The sequence below is a fragment of the Urocitellus parryii genome, chromosome 10 (genome assembly GCF_045843805.1).
Source record: "Urocitellus parryii isolate mUroPar1 chromosome 10, mUroPar1.hap1, whole genome shotgun sequence".
In the NCBI taxonomy this organism is placed as follows: Eukaryota; Metazoa; Chordata; class Mammalia; order Rodentia; family Sciuridae; genus Urocitellus; species Urocitellus parryii.
The window spans coordinates 55,284,481-55,298,674 of NC_135540.1; the positions used below are offsets into that span (position 1 = coordinate 55,284,481).

The following is a 14,194-nucleotide window of genomic DNA, read 5'->3' on the forward strand; positions in this document are numbered from 1 at the left end:
TAACCATGATTTCACCTGTTCAGAGCTGTGTAATTGTAACAGAATACTGCTTCACAAGCTTTTGTATTCATTAAAAAGATCTCTTTAAACAACAACAACAAAAGAAAGAAAATAAGTCAAGATGGAAAATTTCAATCTAGAATGGGAAGTGGAAAGGTAAGAATGAAAAATACAATAACTCACATTAAGGAGTTGGATGAATTTCACAGCACATTAGACATAGCTGAAGAAAGAACTAGTGAACTGAAAGGACAGGAAAAAAGAAGTCTGAAGCAAGGAAGAACAAATAGTTGCAAGTTTTAAAAATACAGAAATAAATCATGGTCGTTTAAAATATGATCCTAAAATCAGTAATACTTTATTCAAGAGTAAGGATATATTTACCTATCCTTTGAATCTGGGTGGGCTTGTGTCAGTCATGACCAATAGATTATGACAGAAGTGGTGCTATGTGATTTCTAAGTTTCAGTTATAAAAGGTCATGCAGCTTCTGCTGGTTATCTTAGAATACTTTCTAAGATGTTCCTTCTTGAGAACCTCTCTTTCAGAAACAAGCTGCCATTTGTGAAAACTCTAGTCCTTACAAAATGGCTAGGTGTGAATGTGCTGGTTGAAAGTTCCAGGTGGGCCAGGTATTGAATTTAAAAAGTATTCAGATGATTCTAGCCCCTATCCAATGGCTAGCTTTATATGTCAACTTTACTGGGCTCAAATAGCTAGTAAAATATTATTTCTTGGTCCATCTAATGCAGGTGTTTCCAGATAAAATTGGTATTGGAATCAGTATATGTAACCTTCACCAGTGCAGGTGGGCATTCAATATTCTGGGAGCCTAGATAGAAAAAATGTGTAGAAAAGATGAATTTTCTCTCTGTTTGGCCTACAACATTTTCTTCTGACCTATACTTCAGTTCTCCTGGTTCTTAGGACTTTGGACTCTGGAACTTGCACCATTGGTTTTCCTAGTTATCCAGGTCACAGATAGAGAGATCATGGAACCCCTACAGTCTCCATAATCACATGAATCAATCCCTAATCATATGAACCAATTCCTATAATTTCTATAATAAATAGATAAATAACCTATTGGTTCTGTGTCTCTGGAGAACTCCAATTACATCCCATCTGTTCAAGTCACCCCCCACTGAGGTTCTATTCATTGGTATTAAAGACAAACTGCAGAAATTACTGACCCAAGGAATCCATGAACATACTAAAATGCTTGTTATTTAATGCTGTTAAGTTTTCATTAGTTTATTATGTAGCAACTGATAACCAGAAAAATATCTAGAGATACAATGATATGAATGCAGTATACATTGGAATTTCAAAAAGAGAAAAAAATGGGGCAATAGCCATACTTGAACAGGTTATAAGTGAGAATTTTCTAAAACTCATGAAACACATCAAAATAAAGATTTGAAAATTCCTATAAGAGGCTGGGGGAGTTGCTCAATGGTAGAGTACTTGCCCACATGTATGCCCAATCCCCAATACTTAAAAAAAAAGGTATATTGTAGTAAAACTAATGCAAACCAAACCTAGAAGACTGCTAGAGGAAAAAAAACATAAACAAAACACCAATTCCTTCTAAAGGAGTGAAAATAAGACTATAATGTCTGACTTTTTATGATAGAAGGAAAAAAAGAAAGATATGTTCAAAAAAACAGAAAAACAACTTGGAAGCATTGAATTCTATATGAAGTATATAAAGGCTACCAGCACATTCCTTCAGCCCTCTTTGGATTTTGACTTCATTTATGATCAACTGATTAGTAATCTTAATTATATTGGCAAAATTCCCTTTGCCATGTACCCACCAATTCCAATATACTCAACTGAAATATGTACACCATATTCATTCAAAGACATGAACCATGATGTTCATAGAAGCACTAGTCATAATAGCCCAAACTTGGAAAGCACTTAATGCCCTTGAACAGGAGAATAATAAGTAAGTGCTCAGTGAAATGCTACATAGCAGTAAGAATGAAAAATAATATGGAGGAGCCAGGTGCAGTGATGCATGCCTGTAATCTCAGCAGCTCAGGAGGCTAAGGCAGGAGGATCACGAGTGCAAAGCCAGCTTCAGCAAAAGTGAGGTGCTAAGTGACTCAGTGAGACCCTATCTTTAAATAAAATACAAAATAAGCTGAGGATGTGGCTCCGTGGTTGAGTGCTCCTGAGTTCAATTCCCAGTACCCAAAAAACAAAGAAAAATAATATAGATGAATCTCATAAACATAAAAATTGAGCAAAAGAAGTTAAACAAAAAGAATTGTCATGTAAAGTGCAAAAATAGGAGAAACCTATATGTGGGGTTAGAAATCAGGATTATCCTTAGAAAGCTGGCAAAGGAACAGAAGGAGGAATGGAGCACTGAGGATATTGTCTTCAACTGGGTGTGTTTAATTTGTAAAAATTTCTCATGATATATGCTTATTATATATCTTAAATTGCGGCTTCTAAAAATCTTGAAATATCTAAAAATAATCTTTGTCAAATAGCTAGAAATAATAGAAGAATCAAGATGGTTCAAAGTAAAATTTAATAAACAATGTATTATATTTCTAAATACTAGCAACAAACAAACAACTAGATGACATAGTTTAAAAGGCACCATTACAACAGAATAAGAAAATGTCAGGTACCTAAAAATTAATCTAACAAAAGTCATGCAAATCTCTATAGAAAAAAAATCATAAAACTTTATTCAGGGACATTAAAGAGGGCTTAAAACATGGAGAGATATATTCTTATTCTTAGAAAAACTTCATATAAATATAATAGTTTTTCTCTAGTTGATCCATAGATTTAATGCAAATGTAAACAAAATCCAGATTAGCTGACTCTAAAATGTATCTGGAAAAGAAAAAGTCAATAATTTCCTTTCTGTAAAGATGGAAAGATGGTACATATGTTCCCTTCCTGTGGATAGGATTTACTAATGAATGAAGAAAATGTGAAACTGATTTAAAAAAATAAAAGACAAAGTGACCAGTGGTACACAATAAAAAGGCAGATACAGACCCACAGATATATAAGCTTCGGTATATGACAAAGTTACAATATCAGATTGGTGAAGAAAGAAGTGATAATGCAGTAAATGAAGAAGGAAAAGATGCTTATTCACATGGAAAGAAAGAAAATTGTATCTTTAACACATTCTATACAGAAAAATAAAATTCTAAATTATTCTATAAAAAGGCTTCAAGTTATTACAAGTTATAGGTGAATATCTTATAGATCTGAGTAAAAAGGGATTTTTTAAACAGGACATAAAAAGCACAAACTCAGAAAAAATTGATGAATTCGACCACATTAAAATTAATAACCTTTATCAAAAACCCTTTAAATAAACAAATGTTAAACCTCAAAGGTTCCCAGTCCAAACCAGAAAAAAAAATCTGGGATAGGTTCATCACAAATTCATAAAATATTTAGTAAGTGTACCCAGAAATTAATGAACAGAGAACCGAAATGGAGAAAAAGATTAATAAAAAACAAGTAAGGTCCTTTGAAATTTTTAATAAGATGGCCATATCTCTGGCAAGACTGATCAGGAAAAATGCAAATTCAGATTGAACGAGAGGACAAAATTACATTATAAAACTAGGTTAAGTGCAATATGGGAAAACTACAATAGGGGATCACTTTTTCTTTTCTGGTATGGTGGCGGGGGAGCATGGACAGAAATGTAATTTGTAAAGGGTGTAAAGGGCTCCTATCTGTGCACTCATCTGCCCGGCAGAATCTTTCTAGAAATATAGAGAACATATTCTAAGTAAATATTTGCATTCATTCATTCAAAAACCAGTCTTGGCTCTCTATGACAGCTTCCATCCAAATGGCTAACAGAGAAGAGGAGGATTTCATAAGTCAAAAATCAAAGAACTGGGAAGGAGAAAAACAGTTCATGACCAGATTGGGAGAGGAGCAGCTATTTAAGACGGAGCCTTCCATCTGGTGCCATGACAAAGATGGCAAGGATGTGGGCAGAACAGAATTAACAAATCACACAATTCAAGACAGACATCTATTATGGACAGTTCATCTGCCCTCACTCTCCTGATTTCTGAGTTTGCTAGTTGGATTGAGAAACCTAAAGAAAATTTGAGAGGGTTCAGGGGTGCTCTATTCCAAATCCTCTCTTCTGAAGGCCTTCCTCAGGACACTGCCTATGACTTCAGGAAGATGCCATGGTCAAGATACAACTGGCCAATAAATGGCTAATGTGTGAGCACAAACTCCCTTGATGGTTTGTGACATCTATGAAGAGCCATCTTAATTCCAGAGCTCCCTATTAAGTAGCTGAGGCCTCAGTTACTACCACAAAGTGAGTCACCTGATTCTGCCCTCTTCAGCTCCTTCAGTTGTATTTTCTATGAGCCCTCTCCAAAAAACTAGCACTCAATTCTCTCAGTATACTTCTGGGGAACATCATCTAAGATAAAAACTTAGAGGCTCCTTTAGCATGCTCCCTTAAGAGTCCAAGCAAAGCACTCATGACTTTTTTTTTGAGGTCATGAATCCCTTTGACAAAACGATAAAAGGTAAGAACTCAATTTTCAGAAAAAAATACAGACTCTTAAACCTTAACAAATTTTTTTTTTTTTTTTGGAGATTTTTACCCTTCCTTTTCCTCGTCTTTATAGCCCACCTCAAATTTTACCACTCAGGGAAAGCCTGAAGTAGCTCTTTGTACATGATCACAAGATTAGTCACCATTTATTGAGCACTAACTCTCTGTAAGACCCTGTGTTAAGTGCTTGGACTTTCAGGATGCCTTTGATCATGACATAACACTGCAGGGTAGTTACTAATATCTTCCTTTTAAAGATTTAAGGGCTTGGCCAAAGAAACATAGCTAGTAATTAACAGATACTGGCTTAACACTAATTTGTTTGTAAAGTTTGTACCCTGAATAAGTGACAAAAAGACTGGAAGGTCCTCCAAGGTCATCTAATGAGGTGTCAGGATTTAAATCCAGGTCTAACTCCAGAGGTCGCGGCTCTTTAGGTTAAACTCGTCGTAGAGCCTGTGATAATGAAGGAAGTTGACTTTGTCCCGCCTCGGTCGGTCTGGGTTCCTCGGTCATTAGTGTATGCTTGCATAACCATTCCCAAACATCTCGGTGCAGCGTTGCTATACACCGCTAGGGAATTTCCCCGCCCACTGCAGCCTCGGTTTAGGGCGGCGACGATATGCTTCCCCGCCTACTAAGGGAGATGCGTCGGCTTCCGTACAACATGGCGGCATTCTTTCCGTCACGCCGCTGGTTCTAACGCCACTTCCTGTCTTGCGCATTCGAATTTGACTTTTGAACTCTCCGTCGCTTTCTTCTTCCTCTTCCGGGGACGGTGTTTAGAGGTATGGTGTCTTATTTTTTCTCTGTGTATTTATGCCCTGTACAATCGGCCGCCATCCGAGAAATTGCGGGAGCAGGGAGCTCTTAGGAATAGTTCTTTGAATTGGCGTGAGGGTAAGGGGCGTAACAGGGAGGCTGTTGGTGAAAAGGTCCTGTACTTTTAGCTTCGAAAAACCGTCAATCCTGGCTGCCCTTCCGAGGAAGCGAGGAGCCGGAACTCTACCTTGGTAGTGCGGCATTTGGAGGCACAAACCTGTGGTGGCTGCGTTGATTGAGTCTGGGAAGTCGTCGAGCATTTTTAGGTCATAATACCCTCGTTTTAGTATCTCGGCGGTAGAAGTCCTGCTTAGGGAGGGAGAGGAACCTGGCAGTTTTGGATAGTTGCTTCAATGCCAGCTTCTGTTTTCGGCGATAGTAAGGGAGAGAAAACGTGTTAAAGGAAGTTTTTCGTGTTGGTTTTGTAGATGAAAAAGAATTAGTGGCTTCCTGGGGCTCAGTGGCCTTCTGTGTCAGTATCGGTGTCTGATGGCTGCGTGTTAGTATGTTAGTAAGCAGGTTATGACATCAAAGGCACTTAACAGTTCTGTGGTGAAGCGGTTACAAAGATTGAGGTGGTTTTTCTTACGCTTTTTGTTAATTGGAATAGTTCATTCCCAAATGAAGTCGTTTGTATGATGTATGGCCGATTTGCTAAGTAACAACATTAAGTCGCAATTCCATTTTATAGATGGAGGGGGAAAGTGGTGCCATAGTCCAAATACACCGAAAACTAAAGAAAGGCAGATTTTCTTGACTAAAATGCTGCTTTGGGGCAAGACCTAGAACCCTGAATGCATCTTAATATGTGCCAGGCACTGTTGGGGAAAATAGTTTTTCATTTAATCTTAATGACAGCTTTCTAAACTAGGTAAAATATCTCATTTTAGAGGAAAAAATTCAAACTCTTTTCAGTATGTATTGCCATTGAATGGAACAGCTAAGGGTTCAACTTTAAGGGGTCACTTTTCTCTTTATTTAAACCGACGTTTCTCCTACAGATGCTACATTTCTGGTGCATTACATTACCAGGTGCTACATTTCTGGACACCACTCCTAACAAAATCTGGCTCTTTGAAGAAGGAGCCTGTTAACCAAAATTTTAATGAAGTGCCACGTTTGATTTATCAGTGGGAGAAGTGACATTCATTTTCTCTTGAATGTAAAGTCTTAAAATATCTTGAAGCTGGGGTTATGGCTCAGCTGTAGAGCGGTAGCATGGCTTGTGCAAGGCCCTGGGTTCCATCCTCAGTATCACATAAAAATAAGTAAATAAATGGAATAGAGTTTTTTAAAAAATCTTTAATATAAAGGTATTACTTATAAATGTGTATCTGTGTATATGCACATATATATGGATGACATAAATTATGTGATGATGCTTTGAATTATGTTTGTAATGACAAAACTTGATTTTATTAATTTTTAATTTAGGCACTCAGAATGGTTCAGCGTTTGACATACCGTCGTAGGCTTTCCTACAACACAGCCTCTAACAAAACCAGGCTGTAAGTATTTCCAAGATTTAAAATACATATTGTCATGTACTTCACTGAATCTGAACTGTTTACTATTGCCTCACTTTCTAGGTCTCGAACCCCTGGTAATAGAATTGTTTATCTTTATACAAAGAAGGTTGGGAAAGCACCAAAATCTGCATGTGGTGTGTGCCCAGGCAGACTTAGAGGGGTAAGTGACGCTTCTGCCATGAACAACATATAGTAAGGGTTTAACTTTTGTGCATTAATCCCTTGATAAGAAAATGAGTGAAGGAAAGGGCACCACTAAAATGATTGAGAATTGCTAACCCTCTAAGATCCAAATCAGCCCAGAACGTTTTTTTTTAAAACCAATATGGAAAATGTGATAAAATGTCCTTTGAAATATATTGGTACACCATTTCCCTTTGTAACCTAGTTTACATTTGAAGTTACCACCTATCAAAACCGGGCAAAGTTATTAGTATCATAAGATAATTTTAATATTTGCCTTATGCAGGTTCGTGCTGTGAGGCCTAAAGTTCTTATGAGATTGTCTAAAACAAAAAAACATGTCAGCAGGGCCTATGGTGGTTCCATGTGTGCTAAATGTGTTCGTGACAGGTAAGTGAAATGTTTAAATCAAATGGACTTTTTTTGGCAAATATATATATGTGAGTGTACTACCTGTTTGCTAGTCGTTGTTAGAAGACTGATAAAAAATAACTCATTTTAATCAAGTTCAAAGCTCGGGAATACTTAATACTAGATAGAGAAATTTAAAAATTGCAGTTTTATAAGGGAGGCAGGTAAGAAGAGAATGGAAAAGTAGAACTGTGAAGGATTTTACAGGATAAAAGGCAGGTTTTCTGCTTGGTTCTTAAAAACATGGGAATTTGTGCATTTTGAGCAGTGCAGAGACTCCTTTGGTGTGCTATAACAAATTAAAGCATGGTGATGGTGAAGTCATTGGATCAACAAAAGATGGGTATTTGGAAGGTAGAGTTTCTCTTTGCAAAGGGTGAGGAAATGACCTGATGGCTGAATGGCTGGGAGGCTGTGGGGAGAGGAAATATAGAGGGCTGGGTCTTTAGTTATAGGAAAGAATTGTAGTATTGAAGTTTATGTCGTCAATGTGTATTAGTCAGGTGTTAAATTCACATAGCCAGTAAATGACAAGGTGAAGATTGAGTCCAGATTTTTTTTTAAGACCTTTAATCTTAACCCTACTGGTTTCATTAAATTGCCTCCAAAGAAGACCTCAGTGGAAGAAATTGAGAGGTGGTCTTCACAAGTGAAGAGGTTGATTCAGAGGAGTAGTTTGCCTCCAGTCTATTCAAATTATAACTTCTGAAACAGGAAAACATAAAACTATGAGCTGAGTCATGAGCTTCAAGCTAGAGTTGATTGGCTTTTTACTAGTAAACTTTATTGACTCTAATTATATGGGCACATTAAGATAAATTCTCAGGCCTAGCTCTTTTACCCCTTATTTTTAGTTCTAGCTCATAGCTGATTTTTACTGAAAACTTGCAATAACATGACTAGAACATTCTAAGATATTTTGCTAATGAAGTAATATCCATGTGTCTTGAATCCCAATAATTAAGAAATTGTAAGTGGTGGAGTGGTCTCGTGGTTATGATTTTAGAAGTTGATCATGACTCAGAAGAGGAGGGCAGATAATGACTTGCATGGAATTATAGAATTACATGTTTTGTTTTTAATGTTTTCTTAGTTTTAGATGGACTGTATCTTTATTTTGCTTATTTTTATGTGGTGCAAAGGATCAAATCCAGTTCCTCACATGTGCAGGGCAAGCACTCCACCACTAAGCTACAACCCCAAGCCCAGAATGACTTGTTTTTCCAGGTTCCTTGATGGCTTTACTTTCATATTTTGGAGACTATTCATAAAATATTTTTCTTTTTAGGATCAAGCGTGCTTTCCTTATTGAGGAACAGAAAATCGTTGTGAAAGTGTTGAAGGCACAAGCACAGAGTCAGAAAGCTAAATAAAAAAAATGAAGCTTCTTTGAGTAATAAAAAGTCAAAAGGCTTGTTCTGTGTTGTGTTTTGTTATGTTTTAGTATACAGGATTGCTTTCTACATTATTTGAGACCCCTATGATTTTAGTTGATTTAATTTTTCTAAAGGAAACAATAATTGAAGATAACTAATTGCTATAATTTTTGATGGCAACTCTAGCTACTATTTTGCCACACAAATGCCTTTTCTCAAGCATAGGAGTGGTTTAGGGAAAATCATCCTGTTCAAGCCTTGATATCACCTTGATAGTTTTCATAGCATATCTTTTTTACATCACCTAGTCAGAAACTCAGATCATCAAGTTACTTGGAATGGAACATTTTTACACCATACACTTCTAAATCCTTAGTTCAATTCAGCAATGGTGTCTTAACTCCTTTAACAAGTACTGGACTCCTACTGTATATAAAACCTTAGGGCGTGAGTGTAGTGAAATTGAAAGTTTGATTTTCATTGGATTTGTGGTCCAGGTCAGAACATTAAAATACAGAACTTTTATTTTCTTCTGGTAACTACATAATATTGTTTCTGACAACCCTGTGACAACTTGATTGTCACCATTTTACAATTGAAGAAACAGGAAGAGCTTGTGCACAGCCAGAAAATTTTGAACCTATTGCAAGGCTTTTTGCTGATGGTGTAATTTAAATTTTAATTTAGTAATTTAAAATGCTGTGGGTTCCCTGACAAATGCCTTAGCTGAAATGATAGATAAGACCCTTATTATCAATATTGATGGACATTGAAATTTATTAGGTTTCCTCCCAAATCTGTTCTGAGAATTGTTAAGCATTCAGGTTAATGGAATTATCTTTTACAATGTTTAATTGCAGTATTAAGAGTGGGATTCTTTAGATAGGGGCATAATAAAAAAAGCTTTTGACCTCTAGAGTAGATTAATCTCACATATTCCCATGACAGGCTTGTATATTGTTCTGTAGCAAGGTATTTTGCTCCCCAAGGTAGTTGTTGGTCTAAGAGTCTTAAAACAACAGTGAGCCCTAAAACTTAAAATAGATTACTTACTGATTGCTCTGTTGACTAGTTTTTTACAAGGCTTGAGGTAATTTTTCAAAGATAGCTACAAAGGAGAAAGCCTCAATTTGCCGGCTCAATATAAAAAGTTTTTGCTGGTCCAGGTTCTTTTTTCTTGCCTCTCCACTTCTCCCAAGTTTGGTACAGCATGACTAAACACAGGCTCTTAACTGGTAGGGACTATCAAGTTTCAGCAAAATAAGAAATGGGTTAACTAAGAAATTTGAGAAGCTAAAGCATGCATACTTTTTAAAGAATTAAACATCTTTGCAAACAATTTGGAAAGTATGAGAAAGCAATGAAAAGAATCTCATTTAATTTTAATACTCAGATAATTTTAATAGATGTTTTCCCTCCCTTTTTTTTCCCCACACATAAGGTAGATATTATACATCAAAATTGAAAGCATACTGTATAAATCCTCAACCCTTCCCCCCCTCACACACAAGCCCTGAGATTGTTTTGAAAAATTACTTTAGTGGCTATGCCATCAAATCCATGTACCATAATTTAAATATTCCCTTTCTTTCAAACATTTGAGCTATTTCCAATTTTTCTCTTAAAATTTAGGATCATTCTTAAATAATTAGTTATTTCATTTAATGATGATTACTTTTTTTTTTTAAATCCATAAACTGGTATTGAAGTACAGTACTTGGAAAATGAAAGAAAACTGATTAGTGTGAACATATGACCAATTCTGTCCAAGACAGCAAAATGGGCTCTATAACTGCTGGGTTTTGATTTTTTAAAAAATGCAGACTTTATTGAATCCAGTTCTGTGTGTGACAAAGAAATCTTGACAGGTTCCTGACAAGACATGTGAATGTAGTCAGTGGTTTTCTTTTTAAATGTCTAGAATTTCTCCTTCCATTGAATTGCTTATAAATTCTATTAGAAGGTTGAATGGCCTGTTACCCTTAAAAGCAGAAAATCTCCATATGTTAACAAGTTAGATTTTGTTTTCAGTAATAACATTTATCATTTTTATTCTAATGATTAAGAGCTTGGGCTCCCAAAAGTTTTATAGTCAGGGCTATGTCCAACTTTGGTTATGAGCTATGCATCTTACCAAACCAACTGAAATCTTACATACCAGGGCATGGTGGTACATGCCTGTAATCCCAGAAAAATGGGAGGGAGAGGCAGGAGGATTGCAAGTTTGAGGCCAGCCTCAGCAACTTAGTGAGACCCTATCTCAAAATTTTTTAAAAAAGGGCTGGGTATGTAGCTCAGAGATAGAGTACCCCTGGGTTCAAGCCCCAGTACTAGAAAAATTAATTTTTAAAAAACCAAAATTTTTGGTGGCACATGCCTGTAATCCCAGTGTCTTGGAAGGCCGAGACAGGAGGATCACCAGTTCAAAGCCAGTCTCAGCAATTTAGCGAGGCCTTGTCTCAAAAAATAAAGGACTAAAAGTGTGGCTAAGTGCCCCTGGTACCAAAAAGTTAAAATCGTACACAATCTTTGCTGAGTAATATGGTGATATAGTTCTGAATATTACAAGTATTCTCTAAGGCAGATTACTATTTCAGGTAACAATTATTCCATAATTATAAATTATCACTAGAACAAGAGTTATGCTGGAGCTACCTCATCCTAGCTTGTGAGGACCAATTGTGTGCATCTCTTTACAGTGCTAAAATTGTGGTAAGATTATTTACATCTGGGGAATTTGCAAATGCTACAAAATCTTATTTTTTTCTTCATGGGAGCTGAAAAATTAAATCCTGGCACGCCACTGGACTTTACTCAAATTACAGACTATTAATTTGCACAGAATGCTATTGAAATTCTGATGTGTATCTGGTACTTGTTAATGATGATTTGCATTTTCAAAGATTTATAATAAATGCTTATTAATTCTTTGATTCTGTAAATAATCTGAGTTTGATTTTATTATAATAAATGCTTATTAATTCTTTGATTCTGTAAATAATCTGAGTTTGATTTTATAAAATCCAGAATGAACCTTTTGTTGAATCCCGTGTAGGTGACAAGTTCTGTATGTGTGAATGTAGGGGAAAACAAAAGTCTTGCAAAGTTTTATCTCTTTAAAAAATGAGAAGTAAATGGGATAAACTCTGTTCTAAACTGGAATAGAAAGGCTAACAATATCTTCATGAGTTTTATTTCTTTTAGTTTGGACTGCTGTAACAATTACCACAGACTGGGTGATTTAAACAAGAAACATTTATTTCTCACAATTGTGGAGACTGGGAAATCCAAAGTCAAGGTGTCAGTAGATCTAGTATCTGAAGAGAGCATTATTCCTGGTTTCCAGATAGCTATCTTTTTGCTGTATTCTCATATAATGAAGAGAAAGAACATCTGAGTTTCATCTTATAAGAGCACTAATCACATCATGAAGGCTCCACCCTTCTTAATTGCCTCCCCAACATTCCACCTCCTAATACCATCCATTGGAGATGAGGATTAAAACAAATTTTGCAGGGACATAAGCACTTAAATCTATAATAATTTCTAAAAGGGTAAGGTCCATCATAATGCTGTATCAAAAGATGCTTTCTGGTTTCCAAAATATTTATTCAATCATTTTTAGTAGGTTTTCTTAAATATTTCTGGTTAACTTGAAGGATTGTATAAATATTTTGCCATTCATTTGCATTCTTTAATAATTTGCCTTAGCTTTCATTCATTCACTTAACAAATAATAGAAACCACCATGTGCCAGAAACTGCTACTGGATAAATAATAATTATTATAATTAATAATAATTATTATTATTTTGCAGTACTTGTGATTGAACTCAATGAGTTACATCCTGTCCTTTTTGTCTTTTTTTATTCTGAGACAGGTTCTTGCTAAGGTGCCGACGCTGTCCTCAAATTTATGATCCTCCTACCTGTACCTCCCAAGTTGCCACAATTACAGACATGAGCCACCGCACCAGCTGGATAAATATTAATATAGTAACTAACAAAGTGGACTAGGCTCTTCCCTTGCATTTTTAATTGCATGCACTGGAATAAAAATCATGTAGGGAAAATTCGCTATGCTGTGAAACATTATAAAAGGAATCTAATAGGGAGTTACAGTGGGATTTTCTGAGGAAGCAGTGTTTAAGCTCAGAGCAAGGATAAGTGGTGGTTAGCAGGATGACAAGTAGGCAGAACATTTCAGACACAGAAACTAACACAGGCAAATGCCAAAGTTTAGAAATAACTTGTGAAAAAATTAGTTATTATAACCCAATTCACTCAGTATTTAAAGCCAAGTAAATCAGAAATGTGTGAACAAATTCTTAATCACTGAGAAAGAGTATCCCTGTCAACACATAAGTTTTAATGTACCAACATTGCCCCAGGGCCAGAAGATCTATTCCACTTTATCCATCCTAAGGGAGGCCAGTGAAAGAAAAGCTTTCCCAACTGTTCATCTCAGACCAAAGAAATTCTCCCCTGCATTAGAGAATATTTAAATTATACAATGCCCTGGATAATTTAGGCACCAGCTTACTACACTATTAAAAAGGAAAAGGATCAAATGTATTGACAGAATTCCCCTGATATTTATTTGGTTTTTATATTCCTAGGCCTGTGCAAATAGCCTAAGGGATTTGCTTTCTAAACTCTTTCTCTTTAGGGTTGGACATAAGTTTACAGCCTGACATGCCTAATGAACAAACGATCTTGTGAAAAAATCAAAAATAACTGCATCTTAAAGTTGAATAAAGACTTTGCAGACTGTTAAGTCAGCTTTTCTTGGCTGTGATCAAAATACCCAACAAGACCGAGTTTATTTTGGGCTTAAAGTTTCAGAAGTTTAGTTTATGGGAGACTGAGTCCATTTCTCTGGGCCTGAATTGAGGCTTCTGCCCACCATCATGGTGGAAGGGCAGGGCAAAAGAAAGCTGCGTACTTCATGGTAGCCATGAAGTAGAGAAAGAGGAGTGAATGGCCACAGGGAAAATACCAGGGTATACCCCTGTGACCTACCTCCTCCAGCTACACCCCACTTCCCCATAGTTACAATTCACACTAGGATGTTCTGCCTAGGTTTCACCTCTCAATCCAATAATTTCACCTCAGACCATTTCTGCTTTAACACAGGAGTTTTGCTGGAACAAAACAAAGTTTTGCTCATCCAAACCATAACAGACCAAACTGTCTCTCAATTTTGCATTTATAGAGTAAAAGTAGGCATTAACAGTACATAAATGAACAGGCATGACTATGTTCCAATAAAGATTTATTTATAAAAACTTA

The 14,194-nt window shown here is 36.1% G+C and overlaps 1 protein-coding gene across 1 annotated transcript; it reads left to right on the top strand.

The window, feature by feature from the left end:
• Positions 1-5,344: 5,344 nt before the first annotated feature.
• On the top strand, positions 5,345-8,944 carry Rpl34 (ribosomal protein L34). Its single transcript, XM_026403200.2, has 5 exons — positions 5,345-5,370; positions 6,839-6,912; positions 6,994-7,093; positions 7,403-7,506; positions 8,816-8,944. The coding sequence occupies exons 2-5, from the start codon at positions 6,848-6,850 to the stop codon at positions 8,898-8,900; spliced, it is 354 nt and encodes a 117-aa protein (XP_026258985.1). The 5' UTR covers positions 5,345-5,370; positions 6,839-6,847; the 3' UTR covers positions 8,901-8,944.
• The last annotated feature ends 5,250 nt before the right edge of the window (positions 8,945-14,194 follow it).

Coding starts and splice junctions, on each gene's coding strand:
- Rpl34 (XM_026403200.2), top strand. CDS start 6,848: ATGGTTCAGCGTTTGACATACCGTCGTAGGCTTTCCTACAACACAGCC. Junction 7,094..7,402: donor GCCCAGGCAGACTTAGAGGG/GTAAGTGACGCT, acceptor TGCCTTATGCAG/GTTCGTGCTGTGAGGCCTAA. Junction 7,507..8,815: donor GCTAAATGTGTTCGTGACAG/GTAAGTGAAATG, acceptor TTTTCTTTTTAG/GATCAAGCGTGCTTTCCTTA.